General features: G+C 45.8%; 1 protein-coding gene across 1 annotated transcript in view; it reads right to left on the reverse strand.

The window, feature by feature from the left end:
- The window catches only part of HELLS (helicase, lymphoid specific), a 588,544-nt gene that overhangs the window by 537,013 nt on the left and 38,802 nt on the right, over positions 1 to 12,729 (reverse strand). The window contains exons 2-3 of the mRNA XM_069610592.1: positions 11,378 to 11,499; positions 9,060 to 9,182 (exon numbers count right to left, since the gene is read on the reverse strand). Of these exons, the coding sequence (XP_069466693.1) occupies positions 9,060 to 9,182; positions 11,378 to 11,499 (245 nt within the window). The remainder of the gene's footprint in view (positions 1 to 9,059; positions 9,183 to 11,377; positions 11,500 to 12,729) is intronic.

Raw genomic sequence — 12,729 nt, forward strand, 5'->3', positions numbered from 1 at the left:
GCCGTTGAGCAGTTGTGCGGCAAGGCGAACAGAAAATAAGTCTACAAGTGCAACTTTATTTAATCAAAAGCATCAGCCTGGAAGGGAACACTGCATTTGTGACAGAATTAGATGTAAGAAAACCGAGGGACCTCGATGCATGAAAGACCATGGGTACAGTAGACATCACACTAGGGATCGTATTATTAATAACACCTTGTCGATGGCCATCATGATGTTAAGGCACTTACCTTAAAATTTGACCTCAGTTCATGGTGCACATACATGGGAAAATAACCAAGCCGCAAACAGACAATTCATTTGTGTACTTCATTATAAAGTCTATTGTAACTGCCTTTTTTGGTGGTGTTTTTCCTCCTTACAGCGAGTTTCACTGTATGTGCCTCTAATTTGTATGCATTGCGGTCTTCGTTTTAAGTCTTCAATTATTAGCCATTTATTCCATGTTCATCATTACACAAAACTCTAAGGTACCATTCATTATTTTACGATCCAAAATTATCAGATTAAACATGGTGTACTTATATAGTGCATGTTGCAGCCATTGCCGATGTGCATGTATAATTAGGTCCCTGTATTATGTATTAACACTCAACATGTTTTGTTCAGATGAGTACATTATTTAATACATTTAGTTCATGACAGGTCTCCCGATCACCAACATCTTGTTACTAACATTATAAGCTACAACCCCTTTTAGAGCCTTTATCAAAATTAAAGCCATATGCGAGGTCATTGGTGAAAATTGTGAGGTTCTTTGATATCCTGGTTGTTAGTCCCAACAAAGCACAGAGAACTGGAGTTATAGTTGCTTAGCTTACATCAACGTTTTTTCATTGGATTTCATGGGTTTTGTTAGTACAACTTAACTATAGCGTCCCTTTAACAAGGCGCTTCTGTGAATTTCATCGTTTGAGTGAAAAATGTTCACTGTATACAAGTTCTTAATTCCTCTTAACATAAGAACTGTAAACTAACAATTGTTTTGCAATGCATACTAGTTCTCAGCAGCGCATGCAAGTCATGGTTCGGCATGAGGATCGACTAGGACCCAAACCACACCAGTTATCCACTGAACCCAACCTGCATCCTAGTTCAATGTTCACTATGCCCGCATAATGTGACCAGTGCTCATGGCTAGCAGCCATTGCCAGACCCACAATCCATGGGGCACGGGTTTCAGCCATGCTGCATGCCCCAATGGGCAAATCAGAGTACACGTGTCCTTGCTCAGGGCCAGCCCCATTGCCCAGGCACCAAAGTTACACTTTTTTTACTTCCATTTTTACCCTTTAGAAAACACAGGACAGATTAGCAAAACCGTGTTTGGAGGTCCTTGCTGCTGCTCCACGTGACTGTTTGCTGCAATCTTGTCCAGCACGTGGGCTGTAACCACAAGGAGACTTTTCCCATTCAAACCTATACCGAAAAACTAACACATAACTGGTCCCTGGGGGCCATGACCACTTTAACCCCATTGCGGGTCCCTTTTGGTCATGACCAGAGGCCATGACCCAACAATCTGGCCACTGCCCAAAAGCTATACCTCCAAGGTAGATCACTATTTTGTGTACCTACATTACGACATAGTGGACACATGCTTTCGGTTCCTTCAAGTAGTTTGAAATAAGTGTCAAAATGTTCGTATTTAAAATAGTCATAACCCACTTGACAAAATCCATTCAGACTTTGCACATACATCGTTCTATAATGTTTCTGCAAACTTCTGTGCAGATTTGTCAAATGGCAAGGTTATAAGCCATCTAAAAATGTTGAGCTCCCTTTTGACAAAACTTCTGCAGATTCGTCAAATGTCACCAGATTTCTAAGCCTATATTTTGGGATATCCTCTACTTCATTCAGGGTCAGGTCTAGAATGGTATTGCAAAATGTTCCAGCAAGTGGTGCCAAAGTTATAAGCCATCCAAAAACTGCTTTACCCACCTGTAAATCAAAAATGGTCATGATGTCCCCAAACATCCGCGATGTTCTCGATCATCACAGGACTGTACCTGAACATCCGGAATGTGGTGATGAAAGAAGAAAAAAGTTACGGCCATATCCCCATCACCCCTTATCTCACCAGAGACTAGTTTGACAAGTGGAGGTTGTTTAATGTATTTTTACTGCAATGCTCGCCAACAGCGCTGTCCGCGAATCCAACATGGCTAGCATTTCCCAAAAATATCACACCTCAATCTGTTCACCAGCCAATCATTGGGTGAGTCTGCTGTCCGGACATCACGCTGGACCAATCAGACCAGCGAGTCCGTGGACCGAACCCAGTCAGCACTAATTTTATTTTACCTACTTATTGGCTGTTTAAATAAAAAAAGAACAGATTTACAAAAGCACGCTTTCGGGACCTGGCGCAAATTTAGTGAAAATCATTCCAGCGGTTTGGGTTTTAGGGAAATTATTTTGCATGGAGCCGCCCTCTTCTCCCCCCCCCGCATGAAGCATCAAGCTTAGCAGGATCAATCCGACGGGGCCATATACTATTTTTTGCAAAGTTTTGTGATTTGTCCAAGAGGGTGGGGGCAAAGTTAAGCTGCCCAACAAGTGCTCTTCCTATGGGTTCAGCAATTTAACCATAACTACGGGGCCACTACCGCAGGCAGTGAAAGGCAAAATGCACGAGAAATTTACTTCCTGTTGGCAAGGGCATGAAATCCCTGGCTTTTTAATGTGTAATAAATATAATTATGCTGGTAATTCCATCCCTAAAAAGGAAAATCTGCTAAACAGATTACCCTTCAAAAGCTTCATGCCAAAAAGCATACGGTGTACTTGCCTTGCTGCATCAGTATCTTGATTCGCAGCACCGACTCCCAGTGGAACATGCAGGTTTGAAGGCCAAATGTGCCCTCTGACAGAAGCAATGAAACCAAAGTCAATATGCACCTCTCACCCCTCCACCCCTGTTCCAAAAACCATTTTATTGCCCTGGTGGCACAAAAAAAACTGCAAATACCAGTGTATGGAGGCCAGCATCTCCCGTTATTCAGGCCAGATTACATTGGTTTTGCACATGTCCGCCCCGTGGGCCCAGTTCAGCTGTGGAAGTAGGACTAGTCTTGGGGAGGTTGCTTCCCGTTGTATTTATTGTATTCCTTCTATTTATATAGCGCTTTTAACCAAAGCGGCGTTACTTTGTAGAGGGAAGGTAAAGCCCTTTCCATCAGGACAGCTATTCCACTCAAGATGCTGGCATGGAAACGGGTACCAAGAAGCACACCCATACAGAGCCAGGCCTCTCAGTGGGCTGGGGGGGGAGGGGGTTGGAGGGGTGGCATCAAGCACAGATCCTGGAGGAGGTGAGGAGTGTGCCCGGGTTGGGTGGGACGGGTGTCAATGAGGATTCCGCCTGCCATTGCCCTGCTGGCACGCTGCTGCCCATCGACTATCTGTGCCTGTTCCCTATATTCCCCTGGGCCTGTTGACTGTTCTGCAAACTGTTATTTTTTCTACCTGCCCCACCACGGTGACAGTAGCTGTGGCAACCGATATCGTGGTCTCATACCGAGCTACCATTTGTTTCATCTGCCACCCCCTCAGTAACCAGCACATTCTGTCTGTGCCGCAAGACCAATTGGAGCTTAAGCCCAAGCGTAGAACCCTGGCACTGGAAAGTCGTCAAGGGGCTTGCCCACCGGTTGCTGAGGGAGCTTGTGCTGCTGCTAAGAAGGAAAAGTACAGCAGCATCTTCAACTTTTCAGGGGACGGACCAAAGAGGTTTACCAATTGCAGACTGTAAACCCAGCTCCCCCAGCAGGAGCCCACTCGGATAGAGTCCCCCTGCCTTCACTCAAGGTTCCCTCTTGGCTACTACAGTGCTTGCATTGGCCCACTCCTGCTTGCGGATTTGCCAAACCAGGAGACTGATAATGCCTTCTATGCCCCCCTTCAAGAGCACCTGCCAGGACCCTCCACGTAGGCCTTATTATCACCAACACCTCGGTCCTCCCATGCAATGCACCCCCAGAACCCCTTTGATTTAGTGGACATGGAGACTATGACTGAGCTTGCACCTGAAGGCAAGTACTTCCTAGCTTCACCTGCAGTACCCAGAGACCAGTTCTCAGAGACCAGTTCTCTGCTTAACCCAAATGTAGGCCCTCCCCCTCCAGAGTCAGCCGTACAGGTCACCCAGTCCATGTCAGATGTATTTTTTTTTTAAAAGGAGGAGCATTCCGTTTGGATATGCTACTAGAGTCGATAGCTGCCCAGAGGAAAGGAGAGGCTTCCCCCCCTCCGTACCCCCCCCCTTGATCCTGCCCGATGCTAAGTGGCCCCGATGTCCACCCCTAGAATGCTCTACCAAATTGGTGGAACTGGGTTCCTTGTTTCTTGGAGAGGGACGACTGCCCCGACCCAGCTGCTGTGAATAAACCCATGGCCACTGATCCGCCAATGGCCCCTGGAGCGTCTAATGCCCCTGGCCATGCAATTCAGTGAGCATCAATTGCAGCATACAACGCCAAGTGTCTTAGCAAACACCCCCCCCACCCCCTCCCAGTACCAGCGCATAGCCAACTTTAATGGAGCACCATGATCACAGTATATCGGGTACTCAAGGCCAAATTGAGAAAGTGATTAGAGCCCATAGCCAGTGTCATGGCGAGAGAGTGGGATATGTGGACGGAGGGTCAAGAAAGCCTCAGTTGTGTGCCAGCGGCCCCAGTGTTTGGGAGCACAAGACAATTACTAATCTTGTTTTTGAGCCCCTGGATTGGAACTCACAGCACCCAGAGAACTAGGACAGACTGGATCCTAGTGTTATTCACCATGGAACTGCATTTCACTGTTCACAACAGCAACCTCCTGCTGCTGCCTTTTGCCCTCTTCCGATCTTCACACAGCACCAAGAAATCTGGTTCAGCGCTGCCGAACCACTGAGACCTGCAAATCAGGTATTGCTAACTGCCCCATTGGGTAATCTCTGGGCCCGCCAGACTGGTTAGGTCACTTGGAACCCTTTTGCTCACAAGTACATATCCCATTTCATTGTTTGGGGCGAGGTGGCCATTTTCGCACCCCCTCACCATTCCTACAGCAAAGAAACCACGTGTGAGCCAAGGAGAGAAATGCCCCACCCCCGTGACGACCATCCACACCTATGGATAGGCAAATAACCAAGTAATAGACTAACTACTCCATTTTGTGTCACACTTGACACCATCTTTTACTAGGCCCAAGAAGGATCTGCCAGTAGTCGCAGCTCTCCCTTCCCCAGCATCGGGCAGAGACAGCCCAAGCCCCCTCCTGCCAGCTCCACACAAGCCTTGTTCTCACGGAAGTCCAGCCATTCATTGTTGCAACGTTTAGTATCCTTCATGTCACATAAGCTCATTGAGCTGCGAGACCAGAGCAGGCCATGTGCCCAATTCATCCCCCCACTAACCTGCCCATGCTCCCCTCCAGGCCACTGTCCACCAGTCCCTCAATCCTCTTCTCTTTGATGTAGATACGCATCTGGCCCCTCGCAGTAAACATAACAGGACACCCACCATAGCCTTAATCCTATGCACCAATATATCCTCCCCAAAACGAACACATGTCCATATCATGAAGCATCAGGTTAATCAAACACACATGGGGAGGCACCTGGGCGTGGAACCCTGTGTTTTATGAACCCCTGGGTGCAGGCGTCGGGATGCCAATATATCTGCCAATGATGTCCGTCATTACTCTTATGCAATCCATTCCTGGTTAGCTTAGTTATATAGCATTGTAGCGCCTCTCTGCCCTGACCTCACCACAACGATGAGCCCAGCTGACCATGTGCACTGTGACTAATGAAGAGACAGCAACCAATGGAACCCAGTCATCCCATATGGAGCTGTGATTAGTATACGTACCTAGCCAATTAATTTTGTTATCTATATGTGATATCACAGCAGATGCTTGGTGCCTTTTCAATGTGCTGCCCATGTATCTGTTGGCAGAGCGGTCTTGGGCACCAGAGGTCAATTTATCTTATATAAATTTGTTTTACTTGCAATTGATCTCTGGTCTCATTCCCTGGCAGAGTGTCCATTTGGTCTCAGATATTACGTGCGAGCCTTCATTTGGTGACCACTCTTGCGTGATATTCTTCAAGACCCCTGCACTTGCGGCGAGAACCACATGTACACAGAAGAGGTTTTTGTGGGTCCTGGCTTTGCAAACACCCAACTGCTCGCCTGAGCCGGGTGCGGTCACGAGGGGGGAGGCCCAGGATTTGTGGATAGAACGCGAACAGAGGCTGTTGAAAGAACACGGGCAAGTGAGTATTAATATCAAGAGAATCCAAATGAGAGGAAGTGGGGGAAAAAAAAAAGTGTGGAGCATAATCAGGGAGGGTAACATGCAGGCTATAGTGTTAAATGAGTAGGATGAGTGAAAATAAGCGCTCCTTTTTTTAAATGATATATATATATATATATATCATTTAAAAAAAGGAGCGCTTATTTTCATATATATATATATATATATATATATATATAGGAAGGACAAGTTGAAAACGAGGAGAAACTAGAACCTAGCTCTGAAAGGGGGTAGAAGGCAGCACTGCAGTGCACTGTCCAGACCAGTTCGGATAATAAGTGGAAAGAAAAAAAAAAGCCTTGTATAATTAGTCGGCTCGGGAAAAAGTAGTGGTTATTTTAGTTTATTGCCTTGGCTTATTTTTGTGTTTAATTATGGGATGTAGGCCCAGAGGTGATGTGAGTGTTGGAAGAAGCAGGAGGTGTTAGATTTGTGCAAAATGTTCGAGGAAACACCGGTTGTGCATAGCAGAGGAAAGGAAGGGGGTGCTTGCAGAGGTAAAGTAAGGTGAGAAGATAGAAAAAGGGAACGAAGAACCCAAGAAAATATACCAGTTGCTCACGAGACCTGCAGAGGGATCCTCAGACCCAGCCTATGTACCAAGGGGAAGCAGGCCACCACCACCTGGTACAGTAACCCCACTGCCTTATGTCCCTCTGATAATTGCGACCCACCCACCCCTTCCCCTAGGACCATACACTCAAGATCTAGAAGTAGCATTAATGTCAACCCAAACAGAATTAGCATGATTAAGAGCACTATGCTCAACTCTCCGGGGGATGGCTCCCACCACTACCGCCCATAAAAAGCCCCTCTTCTCCCACAAGATGAATGGAAATTGGGGGACTCTTTAGAATAGATAGTGCTCCTATACGAACAGTGCGAGTGGAAAGCGGGGAGAGACAGAAAGTGTAGGTTATGATATGGTAGCTTCAGTGAGGGATGAAGAATGTTGGAGCGACTTCAAGAATGAGGGAGCTGTACAGGGAATACAGGCTACGGAACAGAATAGCATTAGCAAAAAAGAAGGGAGCAAAGGTAACTCGTTGAAAGGTAAAAATTACAAATGTTCCTTATTCACAAGGGAGCAGCACGGCCTACTACATGCCCTGGGCACCGATTGCTAAAAAGAACCTCAAATCCCTCCCCCTGCTCACAGTGGGTGCAGGGAAATGGATATACAAATTTGAAAAAAAACACTGCAGGGGTTCCTCTGGCCATGTGGATATTGAAAGTCTTGTGTCGGCAGTGGGAGACCAAGCAGACTTGGTGTGGGTGAAAGCGGTGTTACCACGGGAAAGGATGCACATGATGGGCATCATTTAATAATGTATGCCCACAGGTCTGGGATGCCCTGCGGAGAACCTTCACAGATACCCCCGATATAATTCAATGCACAATGGGGGATGAGGAAGATGCTGCGCAGGTCATTCTTCAGGTGCAGGAGATGTGGCGCACTGGCATGGGACCAAGTCACCTCCCCATTTTACTTTATCATTAAAAGAGGCCTCCCAAAGGAGGTAGAGAAGGCAGTTGATAAAATAGCTGGGATAGAAGCCAATTGTTGGCCAGAAAATCAGAGCATTATAGTACACCATTGCAGGAGGATCAGAGGGATAAGGAAACAACTCATAGGATATTAGCAGAAGAACCAAAACTGGTACAGAGCTAGTTATTGAAGGTCGGGGCAGTAACCACAATGCCGCCCCTTAGAGCAAAAAGGAGCAGGAGGGACCCCATAGCCACACAAGCCAGGATGGCTGCAGCATGGGCCAACACGCAAGAGCAGTGGGGAGGAGATCAACAATACATGGGACCCAAGTGGCAATGAAGATACACGAGGAGAGGTGGGTACCAGGGACAAAGGGAAGGATACGGAGGACAAGGGCAGTGTCGGTCATGCAGGAGGTGGGGACATTTCGCAAAAATGCTGCAGTGGACAGGGGGGGGTTAGGGGGAGTACCTGTACCAACAGCCACACCCAGAGTGCTACATCTACTATTATTGCTTGTTCTTTCTCCGGGGGCAGGTTTTGAGCAGTGCTTTTCTAGTTAGTTATTGTATATGTGTTTATAGTGTATATTTTTATAGACCACTGGACATTAATTTGGACTTAGCAGTTTGTGTTACTACTGTACAACATTCACACCCTTCTTCAGAGTTTAATCTTCCCTTGGCCCACATTATCACAAAAAGGCAAAGGTGGTATCTCGCGACTAACCGTTCACCTTTACGATTTTATTGGCTTTTAATAGAAGTGTGACGGCTTGTTTAATTAACTCCACCCACTGGTCATACCAGGTGTCATCCCATAAAACTTGTTAAATGCCCTTGCTGCACTCAACAAGATCCATAACCCCTAGTATGGCTTGTGGACCAGGCCAATAAAGCTTCACTACTGACAGATGGCTGGCATGAGGTCATAAATGTCAAGTGGAATGTTGGGAATGATACAAGTAGTACCTCGTATTACTAGACCTACTAGCACAAAGCAAACCAGGTTACATATATTCACCATCTCCTCCCTGTCCCATCCACCCCCTCCCCAAATTGCTCTGTTGTAGAACTTTGTATGCAAAGCACAATATAAACCAATAAGATTATGGACGTCATGCATACATCACCTAAAATACGACCAATGAAACAAGGAAAATGGTTTGGCACACTTGGTAAAATTATACTCACTTCAGGAATGTTAGTATCCCAAAAGTGCCAAACAACGAAAACAGTTAATTTCAGCACAAACTCACCTCTAGCGTTTGCTGTTCCATTTTGGTCAATAAAAACTTAGAGTAGATATTGCTTTTCTCGAGCAAGTGCTGAAGTCTCTTGTATCGTATTTCACGAGAGTCTCTTTCCCAAGATTTGCGAGCCTAAAGTAAAACATCACACACTCAGAAGTAATTCAAAAATATGAAAAAGAAAAATGCACCAATGACAACCCAATCACACCCCTTATAAGATTATAGCAAGTACCACTGGTTTCTACATTCGAGGGACCTTTAACCCAACCCACCCAGCTTGCTCTGAATAGCAGTAATCTCTGGGAACTGTTTTTAGACGGTCACCCATTTGATGGGCTGGGCAATAAAAAGGGACAGGGCCAACTGTCTAGCAGTCCAAAGTCTCATGGCCAGACACAATGAGAACAGTCTCCCAAGTTAGCCAATGTTTACGCTTGCAAGGCTAGTACCCATCTGAGCTACTTGCCCTTTTCAGCAGCAGGGTTGTCAGGACAGACGGAAGAGAAAAGGACTAAGGATAACTGAAGGCATCTGGTCTTAAAATGATTAGATAACAATGTATAAAGAGACCAGCTACATACACATTACCAGTGCAAACCTTTCCCAGCTCTGGTGTAGCACCCGGTTGCCACTTCTCTCCATAATGCAGCAAGATCCACAGATGCAAGGTCACCAACACCCACATACCAACTATCTAGTTGTGGTGCTCTTGGAGACTACTGTAGAATTGGTTTTGGCTACAAGCTGAAACTTATTCTTGAACGAACTCTAGTGACCTAAAGAACCTGAAGTAGGTTAAAGAGCCTTGAAGCAAATGCCCCCTGAAAGTGTGTAGGGCAAAGCCAGAAGTGTCAAGGTACGGTTTAATGCACATGCTTGGTGGCACTTTAAGTAGTAACAGTATCCAGAACCTAGTAGTCTCCTTGGGACACACCAGTATGACGACTATGCAAGTAAAGAACCTCCAAATGCACGTGCAGATGCCAGGTCCCCCAAGCTCCAAATACACATCACACAAATACATCTAGTGGCTTTTTTTGGAAGAGAACTTAAATTAGTGCATATAAAATGGCAACGCATTACATGCACCATTTTTCCAGCAAATCTGCCCTAGCCTAGCAGCAATAATATCCAAGATGCAGGTGCACCGTGAGTATTCTTGGCTTGGTACTCCTATGGTTAGAGTGGGCCATGAAGTGACATTTGCATGGTTCGAAAAATTGGAGTTTTTTTAGCCCCCCCCTAGAAGCCTGAAACAGGCTAGTTTGCTTCACACCAACAGCTACCAGGTGCTACTTTAGGCTCCCGAGACCAGCGGATGCCGAAAACAGACATCTATTCAACTGTGCATTTGGGACCAACATCTCTTTTTGAAAGCACACTGGGTCATAAATGGCCAAGATTATAGGTTTGCATTCTACTCCGAGAAATAAAGCTTGAATCTATTTGGGACAACCAAAGGATCAACTAGCTCCCAAAAGCCCGATTTAGCGAAAGTTAGAAAATCTTTCCATTTACATCAATTTCAGGCCTCTGGCTAACATAAGGAAACGCTTGGATTCCTTAGAGTCAGGGGACCTTCCCAATGACACGAAGGGTCTCCAGAAGCTGCAGGAAGCTGTGGCAGTAGAGGGAGGGGTTGGGGTGGGGGGGGGGGTGTGAAGAGTTGAGCACAGAAGGCCAAACAGACCTCTTGGTCTGAAACATTTGCCTCTCCAGATGTTGGACTCAACTCTCAGTAGCCCAGCACGTAGTCTCAACGGTGTCAAAGCTACAAGACATCGAGTTTGTAGCCAAGACCAAGTGAACATATTTAAGCAAAAGTATGGCGCAAAGTTGAGAACACTAAATGAGCATATGTGATGGCTAAATTGCATTTCACTCCTGTGCAACACTTCATGCGCATCCACAGTGTGCGCAAGCCTGTTCCATGGCAGAATATGCATCAGAGTTGTTGCTGCTCAACTGGTAACAGCATAACTAAAATCTATCTGCATTCCAAACAGGTCTTTGCAACTGCTCCGTTGGGCAGAAGAAAAACAAAAGTCGAGCCACTACAGGTTAAATAAAGCAGTCATGGTCAAAAGAGATTACTAAATTCAAAAATAGATTCCATCACCTTTGTAGTGCGTTATTAGAACCTCTAAAAACGTCCAATATATGTCAAAGCTAATGTGCGATGAAGTGTTTCACAAGGGAAGACCGGTTCCAAATCCGCTCATGTATACAAGGGAAGTCAGATATTGCTCCCTCCAGCTACGTTTCATGTTGCAAAACAGATTCTTAGCATACTATTAAATGGTAACTCGCCTTGTAAACCTTACCTTCGCTAACATTTGCTTCTCCTCTTCCTCTGCCGCCTTCTCCAACTGCTCCTCCTCCTTCACCATAGAAGGAGTTATGAGCCCTTCATCCAATTGCAAGTCCATTCCTGCAGCAGACATTTCTGCAAAAATAAAAGATTAAATTACATTCCTCCGAAATTCGCCCACCTTTGTTTCCCCAGCAATTCCAATGCAACAAAACATTACCAAAGAATGCTGGTATTCTCTAGAGAATCGAATCGGAGGAACAGGGATCTAAAGGATGAGTTATGCTACTGCGGCAAACATACCCATCAATCCAAGCATACTGCCACTTTTGCAGCCTAATCAAAATACATTTTATACCACAGATAAACTGTTACGCCAACCCAGCCAAACGTTGGTAACAATCTACCAATAGATTGGAAGGGCAGGGTTTCTGTATAAAAAAGGTTTAATACAGCGCCAATGTCCAAAAAAGCAGCCAACTGCGCACCACCACGACGCTAATTGGCGTTCATCTCCTTCACCCCCTCATCCCACTTTGCTCAAAGGCCCTTGGATGCCCCAAGATAAGTTCTGACAATAAGTAACCTGTGCTGTGGTCCATCACACCAATTCTTCTGTACCTAAATGGCTCGGCAAATGCATGCATTGGGTACAGGCAGGGCACTGAAACAATCCATGTAATGTGTAGGCTAACTTTGTGGACATTTCTCGCCATGAATTTCAAATCCAACCCCCGCCACTTTGTTTTGGTGGACCGAAAGGGTCACCATCACACGGTCATCTGCATGGTTAAGTGCACCCTACCTTCCATTTCTATGGACCCCCAAACCGTTTGCTTTTATTTTTGATCTAGACCTGTACTTTTTACTGTGCAGTGAAGCCTTTATGCTTCCCTACATAGCCTCTTGCTCATTGTCTATGGGATAACCGACATGTCTTTCAGGCTGTCATTACTGGGAAACATTGCTTTTAGTCTTGTTACTACTTTTAGTAACTGGTTATCACTTGTGGTACCTTACCATGTACAATGCATTTTACAATGGGGTGCACTTGTTATTACCCTAAACTATCACTCAGAATTTTTGGTTACTCGAGGTGTGCTAAAGGGACAAGCTGGTGGCAGCAGCAGCGTACCATTTTTTGGTGCTCTTCGTTTTAGCCTTACTGCGTTTGGCTAGTAATGGTGGCTTGTGACCAAACATGGCCACGCCACAAGGTTTTTCACTTGTCATTTGGCCATCTTGTCTTTTGGCCTTCTTCCTGGCCCAAGAAGACAGAAAAATCCTTATATGGACTTCCAGTGACCAAGAAAGCAGAGGCTCTTGGCGGGTTACGTGTGTTTGCTGGCAGGATGTGGGCTGGAA

Source organism: Ambystoma mexicanum, chromosome 8 (assembly GCF_040938575.1).
Source record: "Ambystoma mexicanum isolate Mex_15411 chromosome 8, UKY_AmexF1_1, whole genome shotgun sequence".
NCBI classification, from domain to species: Eukaryota; Metazoa; Chordata; class Amphibia; order Caudata; family Ambystomatidae; genus Ambystoma; species Ambystoma mexicanum.